The sequence below is a fragment of the Vulpes vulpes genome, chromosome 15 (assembly GCF_048418805.1).
Source record: "Vulpes vulpes isolate BD-2025 chromosome 15, VulVul3, whole genome shotgun sequence".
Lineage (NCBI taxonomy): Eukaryota > Metazoa > Chordata > Mammalia > Carnivora > Canidae > Vulpes > Vulpes vulpes.
This window is the reverse complement of record NC_132794.1, coordinates 112221795-112240906: the sequence shown is the minus strand read 5'-3', so window position 1 is coordinate 112240906 and position 19112 is coordinate 112221795. Positions and strand designations below refer to the sequence as shown.

Genomic DNA, 19112 nt, shown 5'->3' with positions numbered 1-19112 from the left:
ATAGAGCATTTAAAATAGGAGAAAGCAAGCAGAAATCACATTGCTGAGTAGAAGAGAGGCAGACTTGGGTGTCTGGGCTGGGAACAGGAGTAGCCGGTACACCCCAGGGAGGCCCGCTGGTCCCCGGGAAGGCTCATGAGCTCTGCGGCCATCCCATGACCCAGCGACGGCTCCACTGGCTGAGTGATGTAAATGTCAAAGGCTGTCATGGAGCATAAGGAAGATAAAAAGACATGAAAGTATTCAGCTCAGCACAGCACCTGGCATTTCATCATCGCTCACAGTGGTTGCTTCCTTGTGGCCTCAGTGCTGGGCATAAGGTGAGCAAGCAGTGGGTGTCCTCAGGACAGAGACTCTGAGCTGGGACCCGGAGGGAGGCCTGGGGCCTGGGTGTAGCAATCCCACCGAGGAGGAGATGGTCATCTCCGGCCTGGATTCAGTTCATTTCTCCGAAAACTAAGAAGTTGGGACAGATGGTTACCATGGGGACAATCAACCCCAATGTCACCAGTTCGAGGACTGAGAGGTACAAAAATTTGCCATCATCTCCAGGCCATCTTGTTCCCACTCGTTGGACCTGTTAATGGGGCTCCCTCAGCTGGGACCCGGTGGCTCTCTGCCTCACACCTTGAGGAACAGCAGCTGCAAGGACCCCAGCGCAGGAACCCTCAGAGGGCTTAGAAGACCCGCAGTCCTCTCCCATTGTGATGGGGGCTCTGATTCTATGGCAACAGTGGACACCCCTGGATCCCCCCCTCCGGTAGAGGCTGAAGGCCCGGAAGAAGGAGGAGGAGTGTTTTCCAGATGTGCAGAGTTTACGAAGCAGTGGGCAAGCAAAGGAGCCAACCTCAGCCACTTGCAGCTTCCTGCTGAAAATGGCCAAAGGAAGACGCTTCAAACCAGCTTTAGACAAGGACGGAAGATGGGTAAGAATGACCGCGGCTCCTCTCGCCTTTCTCAGATCACGTGGGTGTGGTCAAGGTCAAAGAAGTGAGTCTAGATCCCGCTGCTGCTACTTCACGTGGCATCCGCTCTGAGGAATCACTTCCCTAGCCTCAGTTCCTTCTCCTGTGAAATGGGGCCCTCATAGCATCCTTGGAGGATTAAATGAAATAAATCTTGTGTGCAAAGCACTCAGCACACCTGTGAGTGTCCACGAGGCAGGCGGGCTGTGTGCTTTCTCTTCATGACCTCTGTCCTGCCCATACTGAGTGACCTACGGTATCATGTGTGCTGTCCTCTCCCTTCCTCGAATATGAGCTCCTCGAGGGCTGGAATCATTGTCTTCTTATTTACCGACTGTATCAGAACAGTAATACATGGAAAAGTTAACACTTTTTGCTTGTTTACAAAGAAAAGGAAAAATGGAAAACGTCTTGGAACATTTCAGTCTGAAGACTTTAAAAAACTAACTTTATGGGGTGCCTGGATGGTTCCATCAGTTAAGCATCTGACTATTTTGGCTCAGGTCCTGATCTCAGGGGGGTGAGGTCAAGCCCCGCTTCAGGCTCCAAGCTCAGCGCAGAGTCTGCTTGGGATTCCCTCTTTCCTCTCTGCCCCTCCCTTTGCTTGCGGGCTCTCTCTCTCTCAAAATAAATAAATAAATAAACTCTTTTTAAAAAAACCCTAACTTTACCCACCGGGATGTGAGCTTGGCTAAGCAGCTTTAGTCCTAAATCAGTCTCTTTGTCTGTTAAATGGGATCATAGTGTACTAAGGTTATAGGGCTATTGCACAGATCAATGAGACCATTCACGAGTGCTTAGTATGAGGCGTGCAAACAGAATAACCACTCAACACGTGTTAAATATGTATATTAATGTTATATATATAATCTACATTTTGTTCTTCCCTATATATCCTGCTTCATTCCTCAAAGATTCACAGTAATGTTTGGAAAATAGTCACAATAAAGTAGGAAAGCATAAAAAAACTAAGAATTCAGAATCATTTTGAATATATTTTAGAATAAAAGGCTGAGACTAGGAAGGTGTGCTAACATATACCGGCCATGTGACCTACATGACAGCTATTTATATAATATCATCAGATTTGACTCTGAGATTCCTGGCAGCCACAGGAAAATGGCAAATAGGATGAACTACATAACACTAATCAGTCTTGAAGAGAAACACACAAGTTTCTCAGAGTAAGTAGCTTCCCCTCCTCCTATCACCTATGATATCAGCGACGATCGGGTTTGACCAGATTATCATAAAAAGGCTGACTGCAGCCTCTTAACCAAACAAGGGTTTGTATTTCTCAAGTAACAATAAATCCACAAGGAGGCGGGGACAGATGCTCTGAGGGTTCTTTTCAGTTCTCTGTTGTGTCATCTTGGTGTGGAGCCTGGGAATGTCCTCTGTCAAAGGACGAGACTGAAGGCACCTGTTGGCTAAGTCTGTCCCTTTTCTCAGGGAAAACAGAGCTATCCCAGGACCCTCGCCCTGCAGACTTCTACTTTTCTCTCATTGGGTCCCTTGGCTAATTTAGCCACAAGGGAGTTTGGGGAGGCTTTTTTTTTTTAAGCAGCCACATTGCCACCTCAAACCAAGTCAGGGTTCTGTTTCATGGGAGAAAGCAGGAAAGAACATTTCATCTCCTACTATGACCCTAGGACTGTGCCCAGAGCCCGGTCTCAGGTGGAAAGACATTACCTCCCAAAGTCTGACTCGAGCGTTTGGTGTGGGTTCCTTCTGCTGCCAGCACCTCAGAGCATAAAAAGAATAGTGCTGATCAGGAAGTTTCCCAAAGTAACTTGCAGACAAGTTGGGAAAATTAAAGAAACCGTTGGCTTTGAGTCAGCAGCAGCCCATTGGGGAGGACGGTAATTGCCACATTAGAGGTGACAGTCATTTTGCAGTTGACCTTGCTGGTTGTAATCTGGCTGTTGCCGGGGAGGAAAGGCTTTTTCCATACACTTTCACCTTCCTCTTTAATATTGCAGTCATTGTGTGATTGAATGCAGCAAAAAATTCACCGCCAACTAGTTAAAAAGCTATATTTCATGGTTACAATATCCAACAGAAGGGTTTATTTCACAGCTATCATGTTATCACCATTAAATATATATTTTAAAAGAGTGAAATTAAAATGCTAGAGCCGTTTTTTTTTTTTTCTCTCCCAGTGATTTAGTCCATAGACTCCCAGCATACAAATGAACTCAAGTCAGTTGTCATTTAGCGGGCGAGAGGGATCATTCCTGATGCTCCCACCCCCGCCCCGATTTTCCGTAGCTGCCCAGACAGGAGTATTGACACAGCCAGACTGGAGAGAGGGAGCGAGGAAAGGTTCTGGGTCTGGAGGCCCTTTGTTATTATTTATATTCACTTTGGAAGAAGAATCGTTTTAGAACACTGAAAAAATAGAACAGAATGAATTAGGAATATATAGGTTGACTTGGGGAAATTTCTAGGGTGCCCTGTTAAGTGGGGAAGCAAAGAGCAGAAGAGTGTGCATCCTACGGTTCAATTTTTGTAAAGCAAGAGAAGCCCCCCCTGCAGGTTAGATGTCGGTGTACGTGAGCACTCAGCCGCAAATACCGTCTTCTGGGGTGACAAAAAGGGGAAGGGGAAAGTAGTCAAAGTTACTCTTAAATAAATAGGCGTGCATGATGTTTAGAAACCACATGGATGATATGATCCTACGTATTACTTATAGACACACACGGATGTATGGAGAAGATGGTCACCAATGAGTTCATGGGAATTTGACTTCCTTATATTTTCATGTTTGAATTTTTTTAAACCATGAGTATGTATTACAACTGCAATCAGAAACAAATATTAGGGACGCCTGGGGGGCTCAGCGGTTGAGCGTCTGCCTTCAGCTCAGGTCGTGATCCTGCGGCCCTGGGATCAAGTCCCACGTCGGGCTCCTGCATGGAGCCTGCTTCTCCCTCTGCCCATGTCTCTGCCTCTCTCTCTCTCTCTCTCTCTCTGTGTGTGTCTCATGAATAAATAAAATCTTTTAAAAAAAGGTTTTAAAAAAGAAACAAATATTTTTGTTGTGAAAAAAAAAAAAGAGAATGCAATGGATGCACTTAGTTAAGAAGCATCTGTACAGTGGAACATGATGGTAAACAGAAAGTCTTCCTCCTTCCTGGTTCCCTACTCCGTCCCTCCTCCTTCAGGTCCCTCAGAGAGCCTGGGCACTGACTCCTGGCTGGTTGGGCACTGGTTGGGGCACTGGCTGGTGCTGGTTGGGCCGCTGGCTGGGGCGCTGGCTCCAGGTTGGCTGGGTGCTGGCTAGGTGCTGGTTGGGATGCTGGCTGGGTACTGGTTGGGGTGTTAGCTGGGACGCTGGTTGGGGTGCTGGTTGGGGCTCTGGCTGGGGCACTGGGTCCTGGCTGGCGGGTTGCTGGCTAGGTGCTGGTTGGGGTGCTGGCTGGGTGCTGTTTGGGGCACTGGCTAGGGTGCTGGCTGGGTGCTGGCTGGGGTGCTGGTTGGGGCGCTGGTTGAGGTGCTGGTTGGGGCGCTGGCTGGGGTGCTGGTTGGGGTTCTGGCTGGGGCACTGGCTCCTGGCTCTCTGGGCACTGGCTGGGTGCTGATTGGGGTGCTGGTTGGGGCGCTGGTTGGGGTGTTGGCTGGGGCACTGCTTCCTGGCTGGTTGGGTGCTGGCTAGGTGCTGGTTGGGGCACTGGTTGGGAGCTGGTTGGGGTGCTGGCTGGGGCGCTGGTTGGTTTGCTGGTTGGGGTTCTGGCTGGGGCACTGGCTCCTGGCTATCTGGGCTCTGGCTGGGTACTGGTTGGGGCACTGGTTGGGAGCTGGTTGGGGTGCTGGCTGGGGTCCTGGTTGGGGTTCTGGCTGGGGTGCTGGCTCCTGGCTGGCTGGGCGCTGGCTGGGTACTGGTTGGGGTGCTGGTTGGGGTGCTGGCTGGGGTGCTGGCTGGGGCGCTGGTTGGGGTACTGGTTGAGGTTCTGGCTGGGGCGCTGGCTCCTGGCTGGCTGGGCACTGGTTGAGGGGCTGGTATGTGGTTGTTTCACTGCCCAGACCCCTATTCCTGCTCTCCTCACCCTGTGTGCACCCTGAATGACTATTCAGGAGTGTTTACTGAAAGTTCTTTCATTCGGATGTGTTCTGTAAATTAGGTATTGTCATTTTGTGTGCACGGATTCTTTATTTACGTGAGTGAGGCTGGGTTATAGATCCCATTCTGGTTTTCCTTTTTCCACTCAGCATGTGTTTAAAAGATGGCTCAGTGGCTGTGTGTCACCTTGCCCATTGCTTCTCATTGCTGCCGAGAACACCCCACCAAGTGTACAACGTGTACAATATGACCTCTCCTCCTTTTTACATAAACGGTAACATGCTGAACCCACTGTGCAGGCCGCGAACAGAAGCCACCTGAACATACAGTTATGCTGTGACGCGAGAAGGAATGAGGGAGACTAGCAGCGTTGGCCAGATTCCTTATAATCCAGCAGAAAGGAAGCAGCAGGGGCCTGAGGTGTGGCAGTGGTTTGGGGATCGGGGAGGTGACAGCTGTGAGCACAACTAGAACCTGCTAGTACCGGGCACTCTGTGGTGCAGGCATTTTCCCTTTTAATCACATCTACTCAGTCAAATAAGTCTTATGATTCCCATTTCACAAATAAAGAGACTGGGACTTGGAAATTTCAATCTCTTGCATCAGGCTCACCTCATAGGAGAGAGAGCTGGGATTGGACTCAGGACCTTTGAGTCTACAGCCTGTGACCCCACCACCAAATTATGGTTCCTCCCTTGTTGGAAGCCCTCGGTGCTCTGACCCTGGGGATGCCTCGGCTGGAGGCCGCTGCCACCTTGAGGTCACCCCCTCTTCCTAGAACAACCCACACCTGACGACTGATCGATGAGGGAGCACAAGGGCCCAGTCCCCTTGTCCTGGCTCAGGACAGTTCTGAGAGACCATCCCATGCAGAGAGAGAGAGAGAGAGAGAGAGAGACCCAAGGCTTTCTTGGGACCACCTCCCTCTGCTCAGTCCTGCTTCCTAACCCCCAACTCCTGCCATTCACGGGGAGCTATGGGCAGCCTCCCCAAATAGTCTTTATTATTATGCTTTGTATCCGAGGCCCTATTTTTATCCTTGTGGGCTCTTCCCACCCTCTCCCAGCAGAGACTCAACTGTGTTTTAGAATCCAGCTCCAACCTGCGGGAGGTTGGCTCACCCCTGTGAACATAGGCTGGATCCCCGTATGGGGAGCGCCCTGACAGGAGGGGAGTTTCAGCCCAGTTCTATCTTCTCTGAGCACATGGCTCCTGCCCCCCGGGTCACACCCCCTCGCCAGGCAGCGGAAGCGTTTCCAGGCTCCAGTGCAGCAGGGGTGGCCCTGGTAACTTGAAACAGCTGGCAGTGATGGCCTGGGGCCATTACAATATTTTTTTTTTTGTCTTGGAAAGAATACTTGAAAATTACAAAAATTATGCCATTTCCATCACACACCAGAAGCACCCAAATGGCATTTTAATCACGTTACGGAGGAAGCCCCGATACTTGGCTTTGAGACACAGATGTGTCTGGTTTTAATCACAGCGTGCGCTGGTTTTCCAGTTCCCTCAGATCGGACTAACACAAAAGACACCAGAATCCAGCACAAGTGCAATGTTAAAAGAACCCCACCGTCCGCATTTGTCTCGGCAAGTAGAGGAGAAGCTGCCACCCATCTACAAAGTTCGGGAGAAGGTGAGTCCAGGGTGCTGGCCAGGGCCGCACGTCCCTGTGGCTCTCCAAGGGGGCAGCCCCACTGGCATTTCCAGGCAGTCAGTTCCTCTTTGGAAGGACCTGCTCTTTTGTCATCCCCTGCTCCCTAAATGCTGGTAGCATCTCACCTCATAACCTGGTCACTGTGACACCCCAAATACTCTCTAGAAGGAACTATCTCCTGGTGCAGACAATCAAATTAGGCTCCTCTGTGGACAAGACACACCGCCTTTGGTTACAGCTCGCAGATCATTAGCATGCACATTCTGCCTCCCTGGCCACTTCATGAACAACTTCAAGGGCATGAAGTGGCCGGAAGGAGCAGCAGGCATGGCCGTCACCCTTAGCTAACTCCTGCTGCCTGTTGAGGCCTCGGGCTCTGGGCTGCCAGGATCCTTGTTGGTCAGATGAAGAAGTCGGGTCTTGATGGCCTCAAAAGTCCTTACCAGCTTTCAATTCCATGATCCTATACACTTTTCCTTCCTTGTCTTCAAAGAAGGTGTTTTGAAAGAGAATTTTTTATGATTTTCTGCAAGGTCACCAGTAAGGCTGAGTTTTAAAAAAAACCTTAAGTTGATGTGCACACCAATGACCTCGCTGCCCGGTGCCGGTTGCTCCTCTCCGGTGATGGCCTTAATTCTTACTCAGGGGTCACTCTGCTTCCTCCGTCTTCCTTTCATGCTACTCTATGTCGTTTCTGAAAGCACATTGGGGTTCTGATGAGTGTCTTTCCGTCTCTTCCCTCACTCTTTTCCAGCAAGCGGTCAATAACAACTTCCCCTTCTCTGTACATGACAATCGGCACAGCTTTCAGAGTTCTGGATGCTACCTTGACTCTGTGAGTATTCCTCCCCAAATTCCTAGTAAGACTGGGAGCGCCACTGGGAGGCACCTGAAGATAGAGGACTTTCCTCAAAATTGGAACAAGATCAGAACTCATGCCTCGTAGCAGTTTTTAAAAAAATGCATGAAGCTCTCAAAGTTCCATGCAACTTTCTACACCGCCTTCTGCCTACGTTTGTGTGTACTTCATGCTTCTCAAAGTGTCTTCTGGTAAACTGTCTCATCCATGAGCTTTCTTGTGAAGATCTATAATGGGAAGGAGGGGTTGCCTGTGTGTCTCTGGTGGACAGAATGCAGCCCCATAAGGAGAGGTCAGAGGGAGGAGAGCTTACATAATACAGAGGACTTCTCAATGACTATAGAGTTGTCTTTCCCTAGAGGTGGTGAGTTGTCCTCAGTGGAGAAAATAAAGTCTGATAGCACTTGTTAGTGGTGGTTATCACAGCATTCTGACATGAAAATATAGTGAGGTGCATAATTTCAAATTTTCTAGTAGCCACATGACATAACAAGGGGTAAAATTAATTTTAATAGTATATTTTACGTAAGGTGATAGCTCCCCAAATTATCAAATCGACATGTAATCAATATAAACATTTTTTAAAGATTTTATTTATTTATTCATGAAAGACACACAGAGAGAGAGAGAGAAGCAGAGGTATAGGCAGAGGGAGAGGCAGGCTCCATGTAGGGAGCCACACGTGAGACTCAATCCCGGGACTCTAGGATCACGCCCCAGGCCAAAGGCAGGCATCAAACCGCTGAGCCACCCAGGGATCCCAACATAGACATTTTTTTATGAGAGATTTTACATTCCCTAAACTGAGCCTTTAAAATCCAGATTGGCACTTCTCCATTTGGAAGACCCACATTTGAAGTGCGCAGGTAGCCAGGGGTTATCAAACGGGACAGGGCAGGGTTAATATTATGTCAGATGGAGGGTTGGATCAGGTGATCTCTGGGAATCCTTACCAAATCTGAATGCCAATGGTGGTGGTGATGATGATGTACATAATCCCCATCATTTATTAAGCATTTGCCATATGCTAGCATCTCATACTATCTCATTTAATTCTCATGCCAACACTTCTGGCTAATACTCTTATTATCTCTAATTTAAGGATGGGGAACCTAATAACAGGGAAGCTAAACAACTTGCCCAAAGTTATTCTTTCCTCTAGGCTACCATATCTAAGCTAAATGGAAGTGGTTTAACCTTGAAGTTCTGGTTTGCCCCTGGCTGAGTGTTGAATACAGATCCAGAATATTCACTCTGCCTGCCTCTCTAAATGGAATGCTTAAAATGGTTTTCTAAATTATCAAAGTAACATATATGCTTCACAGCATTTAAATAATACAGAATTAAATAAAAGTTAAAAAAAATTGCACTCTTTCTTTCCCTCCTGACAAGGTCACCTTGATGGCTCACAAGGTGGGTTTTTGGTTTGGTATTGGTTTTTTGGTGGGTAAAATTGGAGAATTTTTTTTTTTTTTTTGCAATTTACATGCAAACGTGCACATATAAGTGTGTATCTTGATATAATAAACAGAGTTGTACCACATGTATTTTTCAGAGCTATGTTAGTCTCATAGAAAATACTGGAAGCTTTCCAACTTTCTCTACCTTTGGGAATGGTTTCCATAAGGTGTGGACTTTCAGTTTAATGAGGTTTACATAGAATTTGCCCAAAGAATTATTTAGATTTGATAACATTTTTTAGAGTAAGTTTTGTTTTCGTTTTTGTTTTTACTGTTTGCCCTTTCAATGTCTTCACTGGTTATTAATATATTCAATTGACTTCTTGTGTACTTATTGCTGATTTGCTGATACGTGTTTACCTAAAATTTATCTATTTCTTTAAAAATTTATTGGTGTAACAACTCCTGAAATACTCTTATTTTGCTGTTTTTTAAATGTTTTTTGGTTGTATATTTCATTCATATACTTGTAGCTGTTTTTGTTAATACACTTATTAAAACTATGAATATTCCTCACATTATTGCTTTGGCTATATTCCAACAGTTTTTCTAACTAAAGTTTCATTGTTGTTTGCTTTTGAATAGTCTATGATTTAATTTTTAATTCTAAAATTAATTTACAGGAATGTTTTGAATTTTCTAAATGGTTAGAATTTTTGAGATCATCTTTCACTGCTGATATCTAGTTCTATGGATTATATGTTTTATAGAATATGGATTTTGAATTATAAAGATTTCCTTCATTATCTTATACGTGATTAATTTTAACAAGTGCTTCGTGAGTACATTCTTTTTTAAACAAAAAGAATATATATCCCCCATCTGTTGATTACAAAATTCTTTATTTTATTAAAGACTATTAATGATGTTACTCAGATTCTTCATATCCTTTTCTTAATTTTTGTCTTGACTGTCAATTTTTCCTTGTAAGATTATTCTTGAGTTTCTAAATTCTTTTTGTCTAATATAGTGTAATGTCATATCTTTCTGCATAAAAATTCAGGAGTACTTTATTTTCTTTGTGGCTTTGATTATTTATCAAAATGAAGTATCTCTCTTTACATACCTTAGTGTTTTTAGCCATGCATTCTAGATTGCAATATTAGCTTTGCCACTATTACTTTCTTTTTGCTAACAACATTCGTTACTTTTCCCTTTGTGCCTCTAGAGCCAGTCATCCCCTTTCTCTCTGCCCAGGGGCCAATCTGTGGGGATTACATTCCTCCCCTTGGATCTGGAGCCCTTGCACTGTTCCCATGGGTTTCCCCATGAATAGTCTCTTCACTAAACTCTCTTCAAATTACTCTAATTTGAATGTGCCACCTGCTGCTATTGTGAATGATATTGGTTCTTATGAAAAGACAAACTCACTTTGCTACGGACAGTCTTTGATTTGCGATTTTTTCCAGCTTACCATGGATTTATCAGATGTTGCTCCATGGTGAGTCCAGGATGATCTGTAATGTAAAGTCTGTGTAATCTAATGTCTCTTTCCTCTCTTTTGTCTAAGCATAGTGTTTTCTCTTAATTATGATCAGATTGAAAGTACAATTCTGAATTCATAGTAGTTCTGGGCTTCGTGTATGAGGTCCTGAGAGTTAATGAGGAAGCCTGTGGGCAGAGTCCCAAAGGTGTTGCTTCCTTCACAGGAAAGATTCCAGCCTCTGTGGACTTCTTGGAGGGAGAACCGTTTATTCCATTGAATGCTGGAATGCAGCCAGGAGTGGATTCACTGAGGAGCCACCTGGGTGCACAGATCCTGCCCAGGGTGCCTGGGAGTCTAGGCTGGCTAGTAGGCTGTTTCCAGCTGTCTCTCTGGTTCTGACCTCTGTGTCTCTAGAAGACCAGTTCCCTTGGTGGAATTGGAAGACTGCAAGAATAATAACAACGCCACCTGCATGCTTTGAGTGTTGATGTATAGCCTTTAGCAGATCGCTAAAGGATACCTCTTGTAATGTTTGCCATATTATGCATTAAGACATAGGATGCTATGTAGCTGGTTTTACTAAAGACCTCAGAACTCTGTGACCATGAATATTTTTCTCCTAAACTTCTTATAATTCTTCCCCAGGGCCTGGGACGTAGGAAGATCTCCCCAGAGAAAAGGCAACATGTTTCAAGAAATTTCAATCTCTGGGCAGGTGACTATGTTCCATCTTGTCTTGATGGTTTTTCAAATAACCAAATATCATATGTCTATCAAGAAGTTGTGGTGGTCCCAATTTTTAGACGCTTCCCAAGACGTTATAATGAGAAATGGAACTCTTTTAAATTTATTCCTCAGAGAAGCTACACAGAATTTTTGAAAAAGAAACCAAAAGTAAGGTTTGCTATTGACAAAAAACTTGGTTCTTCACTGGAGCCCTAGTCCTTCCAGAAGGTTATTGATGAGTCTTGTAATATTGGTACTGCCCTGAACATTCAAAATGGTCAGTATTCTCCTAGTTGACATAGGATTTGTTTAAATTAGAGATTAGAGATTGTACATGCCTTAATGCTGAGGTGAAGTATTCTTGCAGTGATAACACAAAGATTCAAGTCCTTATATTGAAAAACTAGAAAAGCTACAGATTATGTTACCACTCCCTGCCTTTAAAATATTTTTGTTTTTAAATAAGGTTGAAAAATATTCAAGTCCTTCTAAAATAAAGATATGTGAAGATATACACATTTTAAATGAAAGTCTTTTAAACGAAACTTTTTTTTTTTTAAACGAAACTGTTTTTAAATGAACTTTAAAATTGCCACATTCACTTTGGGGGGAGTTTTAAAAATTATGTAATTAATATATAATTACATTTTCAGTTTGAAAATTCAAACCGTACAGAGGTAGCAGGAGTTCCCCTCGATTTCATCACATCTCTAATCCTTGTCCTGTTCCTAGAAGTAATTAACCATTTGTTTTTATTCTGTGCATTTATAATCATATACATATGTAGGACTCATAAATTTTGAACATAAACTGTTATACAGCATATAACACTCTATAACTTTCTTTTGAAGTATCTACCAATGTATTTTGGCAGTTCTTACTATGCCAGTATGAAGAGACTGGTTGGCTTTTTAAACTGCTGCACTGTATTCCTTAATACGGATGCACCATGTTTTTGAAAATTATTTTTTAAAAGATTTTATTTATTTGTTCATGAGAGACACACAGAGAGAGGCAGAGACACAGGCAGAGGGAGAAGCAGTTTTCCTTCAGGGCACCCAACGTGGGACCCTGGAATCACGCCCCGAGTCAAAGGCTCAACCACTGAGCCACCCAGATGTCCCCTGAAAATTATGTTATTAATGAACATTTGAATTTCTTCTACTATTTTTGCTGTCAGACCTGGTACTACATGAACATTTTGGTCAACCTCTTTGGGTGCTTGTTTATATGCACCTCTGGAGTAAAATCTGAAAAGTGACCCTGTTAGTGCTAGACTGAATGGGATGCACAGTTGAGGTTTTAAAAAATACTCCCAAATTACCTTAGAGACTGGACACATTAAACTCCTACCAACTGTAGCTGTGCTTTTAGGTTTCTGCCCCCTCAAATTATCTTTTATTGTTAAATTTATTTTTATTTTTTAATTTTTAGAAAGGAAGGAGAGAGAGAGGGAGAGAAAGAGTGAGTGAGTGAGAGAGAGAGGGTGGGGAGGGGCAGAGGGAGAAGTAGAGAGAATCAAGAATGCCCAGTGTGGAGCAGGGCACAGGGCTAGATCTCACAACCCTGAGAGAAATCAAGAGTCAGATGCTTAACCAACTGAGCCAATCAGATGCCTCTCAAATGATCTTTTAGATATTTAAGGATGTACAAGAAAAAAGTCACTTTTCTTATTTTGATTTCTCTGATTATTGGCGAAGTTGAGCATCGTTTCCCACTAAATGGTCCTTTGTGTTCCCCTCCTATAAACTTAGCAGTGTCACCAGCTCTCAATGCTAACACTGTCTTGTTTATATTTGGATACTTTTCCTAAAGATGAATTTTAGAAAAAGCTTGTCAAGTAAATCCATTGGTAATTTGATAGAAATTTCCCCAAATTTAGAAAATAATTTATAGGAGAATTGATATCCTTAAGCCACCCTGAATTTCACCATTTATCCAAATCTTCTCTTAAGTTCTTCAGTAAAGTTTTATAGTTTTCTTCACATAGTTCTGATGTGTTTATTTTCTATGTATATTCCTGCATATTTTGAACTTTTGTGGCTATTTTGAATTTTTTTAAGTTACAGTTTTAGGTTGATTTTGACTGATGTGTAAAAAGAAACCTATTGGTTTTTCTATGTGAATCTAGTATTTGACACCTATCTAAGCTTGTAATAATAAATATTCCAAAAAAATAAAGTTCTAATAAATTTTCAGTTGATGTTCTTGGATTTTCTATGCAGGCGATTATATCACTTGTGAAAATGATAATTTATATCATTTTTAACATTTATACATCACCCTCATTTTATGGCATCAGGTACAATTTGAATATTAGTATAGAATATTATTTTATTTCTGAATGTAATGGAGCTGCTTCCACTCTGTTGCTCTGAAGTCTGACTATTGCTCTAGGTTTTAGAGAGGTAATCTTTATCCGGTTAACGATAATCTCTTATTCTTTGTTTCTTCTCCCCAAGCTATTTTGTAAAGTCCATGTAACATATGCACATGGGGAAAAAGAAAATAAAATTAAACAGTGAAAAATAGTTTCTCTGAATCCCTGACTTCAGTTCCCATTTTTTTCTCCCAGTACCAGCCCTACTGATGGACAGTTTTTTTTACATGCATCTTTTTTCAGGTAGTCTGTATAGAGTTATTCTCTCTCTCTCTCTCTCTCTCACACACACACACACACACGCACACACACGTGCGCGCACACACATACACGCACACACACATACACGCACATACACATCTTTAACAAACACCAATGGTAGATGCCATTCCACTATTGCTTTCTACTACTCCACAACCAACTACACTTATGAATGTATCTTTGAAGTTTTGAAGTCATTCCTTACAAGTACTTATAAATCTATTTTTTCTGAAAACATAGTTGCCTGGTATTTCATTATATGGGTGCAGCATGGTCCTGGAATCTTCTCATGGCCATTTATGCAAGTTTCTGTCTTTTCCTCCTATAAATGTCTTTATAGATAAATATTTGTATCCATCTATGGACTTTTCTGTATGGTAAGACTTCTAGAATAAACTAGTCCAACCAAAGAGTATGTGGATTTTAAATTTTAGTTTATATTAAATTCTTAAAATTTTAAGATCAAATTTTCTAAAAGAGGCTGTGCTCCAGCTTACAACTTCACCAAGAAGATGTGAGATATGAGTGCTTCTATTTTCTCACACTTGTGCATTATCAAACTTTTTGATATTTACCAATTTGTTAGGTAAAAAATGGTATCATATTTCAATTTTAATGTCTTTCAGTGTGTGTGTTGCTATTGAAAAGCTATTTTTTTTTGCTGTGAACTGTTTATCTGTATGTATCTTTCACTAATTCTTCCATTTGTCTTATTCTTTGTCTTATTCCTTTGTCTTATTCTTCAATTATTTGTATGATTTCTTGATATATTAAGATATTGAGGGTTTTATATCAAATGTTGGTTATTCCCTTTTTGTTACCATATATGTATTTTTAACAAATAGAACTTGTTTCTTAGAGAAGTTTTAGGTTTACAGGAAAACCAAATGGGAAGTACCCAGTTTCCATATACCCACTTCCCCTATTATTAACATCTTGCACAGGTGTGGTACAAGCCATGTTTTCAGTTCTGCATGTATTTTCATGTAGTAAAATGTATGAATCTCCTATTTAATGGCTTCTGAATTTCATGCCTTGCTTAGGATCTCCTTTGTTTGAGATTATGAAATAATTCTAAGTTTGTTGTAGTTCTTGGTAGTGTATGGGGTGACATTTTAGCACATGATATTTTGACACTTATTGAGATGATCATATAAATTTTCCATATTAATCTGTAAACGTGGTAAAGTATATCGGTAGATTTTCTAATGTTGAACCATCCTAGCATTTTTAGGGACAAACTTTAGTTGTTTATAATAAGCTATATTATTATTTTGATAAATTGAGCATTTGATACACAAATTTTTAAAGTATTTTAAAATCTATTTTTAAAAAAAGGTTCATTTATTTATTTTAGAGAGAGAGAGAGAGAGCACAGGGGAAGGAGCAGAGGGAGAGAGAGAGAGTGAGTCTTAAGCAGACTCCATACTGAGTAGAGAGCCAGACATGAGGCTTGATCTCATGACCTGAGCCAAAACCAAGAGTCTGACGCTTAACCAATTGCACCACCCAGGAGACCATAAAATCTAGTTTTTATTTATTTTTTATTTTTTTATTTTTAAAGATGTTATTTATTTACTCACGAGAGACACACAGAGAGGCAGAGACATAGGCAGAGTGAGAAGCAGGCTCCATGCAGGGAGCCCGACGTAGGACTTGATCCCGGGACTCCAGGATCATACCCTGGGCTGAAGGCAGCACTAAACCGCTGAGCCACCTGGGCTGCCCAAAATCTAGTTTTTAAAAGATTTTGTTCATTTACTTATTTGAGAGAGAGAGTGATCAGGGAGCAGGGGAAGGGGTAGAGGGGAGGGAGAGGGACAAGCAGACTTTGCACTGAATGCAGACCCCCAGAACTGCAGGGGCGGGGAGGGGGGGCACTGCTTTCACAACGGGTGGAGGGGAGGACCATGATCTGAACCAAACCAAGAGTCTGATGCTTGATCCACTGAGCCACCTCTAAAGCCCTCCTCTAAAATATGTTTTTAGTATGCCCTGACACTGCATGTATAAATTACAAATATCTATAGAATTTGCCATGAAATCTCTTGGACCTGGTGCAGTTTTCAGGTACAGATCTTGGAACATCTTTTCAATGTATTTTATAGAGATTCATCTGTATCTTCTATTTTTTTCTTTTTCTCTAATTTGAGTCACTCTTTTGGGGTCATTTACTTGTTTCTTTTTAGCAATCTCTACACCCACCATGAGACTCAAACTCACAACCCCGAGATCAAGAGTTGCACACTCCCCCGATTGAGCCAGCCAGGTGTCCCATCTAACTTTGATCACTACTATTTTTAGAGGAAATCATCTGTTTCATATGGGTTTTTGAATTGGGGATATTTAATATAGCTATTCTCTTTAATGCTTCAAAATTATGTCCTGTCCTTTGACTTGTTAAATGTTGTTCACATGTCTTTGCTTTATTTACCAAATCTACATTTTTGTTGCTGGTGTTTGCTTTTGATCTCACTAATTTAGGCTTTCATGTTTATGTATTCTGTTCTTGGGCTTATTTATTTCTTTATGGCTTCTCAAGGTGAAAGCATAACTCAATTATTTGCAGCCTTTCTTGTTTTCTTGTAAATGTAGGTAAGGCTGTTTCTTTCAAATGTCATTTTGTAGATACATCATGCTCCTCTACATAGTGTTCATTCTTTTTCATAGTGTTCATTTTATTTTTATTATTGTTTTACCTTTTTTTTTCTTATCTTAAAGTTTTTATTTGAATTCCAGTTAGTTCACATGTAGTGTAATATTAGTTTCAGGTATACAATATAGCTATTTAACACTTCCAAACAACACCCAGTGTTCATCACAAGTGCCCTCCTTTATCCTCATCACCTGTTTCTCCTGTTCCCCCCCGCCCCCATCAGCCTCCCCCTGGTAACCATCAGTATGTTCTCTATAGTTGTTAAGAGTCTGTTTCTTGGTTTGCCTTGCAGACACGTAGATCACTGGAACAGAATCGAAAACCCAGAGATGAACCCACAACTATATGGTCAGTTAACCTTTGACAAAGCAGGAAAGAATACGCATTTTTAAATTTTTATAAAGATTTTATTTATTTCCTCATGAGAGAGGCAGAGGCACAGGCAGAGGGAGAAACAGGCTCCCTGTAGGGAGCCTGATGCATGACTTGATCCCAGGACCCGAGGGTCACACCCTGAGCCAAAGGCAGAAGCTCAGCCACTGAGCCACCCAGATGCCCCACAATCTCCATATCTTAGGGTCAATTGATTTGGGTCCTTAATTACATCTGGACAAGTCCCTATTTCCAGATAATATAGCACAATTATGGGAGTGATATTGAATCACGTTCACAGGTTCTACTTACACTGAAGGGCAGGGAGTTACAAACGAGTGAGGGTCAGCGGTGTCATCCTGGAGTTCTGCCCACATGAACAGCACAAGCAGGAAACTGATATTAGTACAATTCATAGATTTTTTTTTCAATTCATAGATTTTATGCGGATTTCACCAGGTTTACAAGTACTTGCATATGTGCTTGTATGCGTGTGTATTTCTACGTGTGTATCCTTTTTTGCTAGGTACAAAATAAAAATAGATTATATCTAGCTTGTTAACTGACTAAGGAAGTCTAGGTTTTACATGATGTGTACACTTGAGAATTGGATGGGCTATTTAACTTTTAGAAGCTTTGTTTTTTAATTTTTTATCTTTACTTTTTAAAAAAGTGATATAAATTTTTCTTCAATTATTTCTTTGATTATTTTCTCTACTCCATTTTCTCCTTTTCTTCTAGAATACTTCTTAGATGGTTATGGAAATATCTCGACCTGTTTTTCTCAACTCTGAAGTATTATATTTCCTGACTGCTTGTCTATCTGTACCAGTTTCTGGGAGAATCCCTACATCTCACCTTCCAGTTTGCTAGTTGGCTTTTCAATGGTCCAGTCTGTTATCTAGCCAAGCTACTGAGGTTTTCCTGTCATTTAGCAACATTTTAACTCTTAGAGTCTCTATTTGGGCCTTATTTGTGGATGGAATGTTTAATTCTGTCCAATAATAATTTTACTTACTCCAATATCTTGTGATTTTTGTCTGTTCATTCTGTTTCTTGGGCATTGCTCTATGTGTTTGCCTTTCTAGCATGGTGCAAACATTTGGTGATTTTTGGTTTTATGTTCATGTTGGGAGGATCCTTGTTAGTTTATCCATGAGGAGTGTGTATGTCCTCTGCCCGATGCACCACCTGGGATGTGGCACCAGCTCTGCTCCTGGAGGAGGTTTCCCAGTTTGTCTATTGTGTCTTCCTGGGGCACCGCCCTGATCTCTGGCCCAAGTAACTGCTCCCCATCCTTTTGCCTTGGCACAGGCACAGATCCAGTTCACTGCCTGGCACAGAGAATGTGATGCGACCAACTCGGGCAGAGAATCTCTATAAAGAACCCCATCAAGCGTCCAGGGGTCCCCACCTCTTCCCAAACCCACTGTTTCCTTGGACTGGTTACCACATTTGCAGCCCTGATGTGCACACTTTGATCTTGTTTCCCACCTTTTAGAAAATTGAGATCCTTTGTCATAAATACAAAGTAATCTAAAGGTAATCACTTTAGAGGGGGAAAAAAAAACCAACCCCAGTCCTATGTGATTAAATTCCAGCCGAACACCATTGCTTCATCAAGACTTTGTGTCTGAGGTCTGCCCTCAGAGGCATTAGACATGTCACCAAACCCAAGGCTTTCTCCTCATCCTAAACAGAAGGCTTAAAATAGAATGGAAAAAGAAACAACTTTCTTAATGTGTAAGCCAATATTATTTAATGCTGCATCTTTCAGCCACTTAAAAGTGTCTTCCATACTTCAGGAAATACGGACTAAGGGTAGGGCATGAATGTCCTCAAATTTGCTTCCTACCCTGAGACATTAGGTCTCCGCACTTTCCAGTCATGTCCCTCCTTATCTTGTGCTTCCCTGCTCTCACTTACATTTCAAGGCATGTATGTCTTGTGCACAAAGATGATACATGTAGAAGGGAGACTCAGTGCGTGTTGACTGTAATTTGCAGGGAATAATTTTTATTTGTGTATATTTATTTTTAATGATTTTTTTATTTTTAATGATTTTATTTATTTGAGAGAGAAAGAGAGCACAGCAGGGGAGGAAGAGCAGAGGGAGAGGAAGAAGCAGACTCCCTGTGCAGAGAGCCCCACACAAGGCTCAATCCCAGGACCCTGAGATCATGACCTGAGCTGAAGGCAGATGCCCAACTGACTGAGCCACCCAGGTGCCCTGTGAGGAGTAATTTTTAAAACTTTAAATGTTGGCTTTTATTCTATGACATAGATA

General features: G+C 42.2%; 1 protein-coding gene across 1 annotated transcript; it reads left to right on the top strand.

Moving 5' to 3' along the window:
- The first annotated feature begins 875 nt into the window (after positions 1 to 875).
- On the top strand, positions 876 to 11372 carry TEX36 (testis expressed 36). The gene is made up of 4 exons (XM_026010750.2): positions 876 to 926; positions 6533 to 6664; positions 7440 to 7520; positions 11076 to 11372. The coding sequence occupies exons 1-4, from the start codon at positions 876 to 878 to the stop codon at positions 11370 to 11372; spliced, it is 561 nt and encodes a 186-aa protein (XP_025866535.2).
- Positions 11373 to 19112: the final 7740 nt, after the last annotated feature.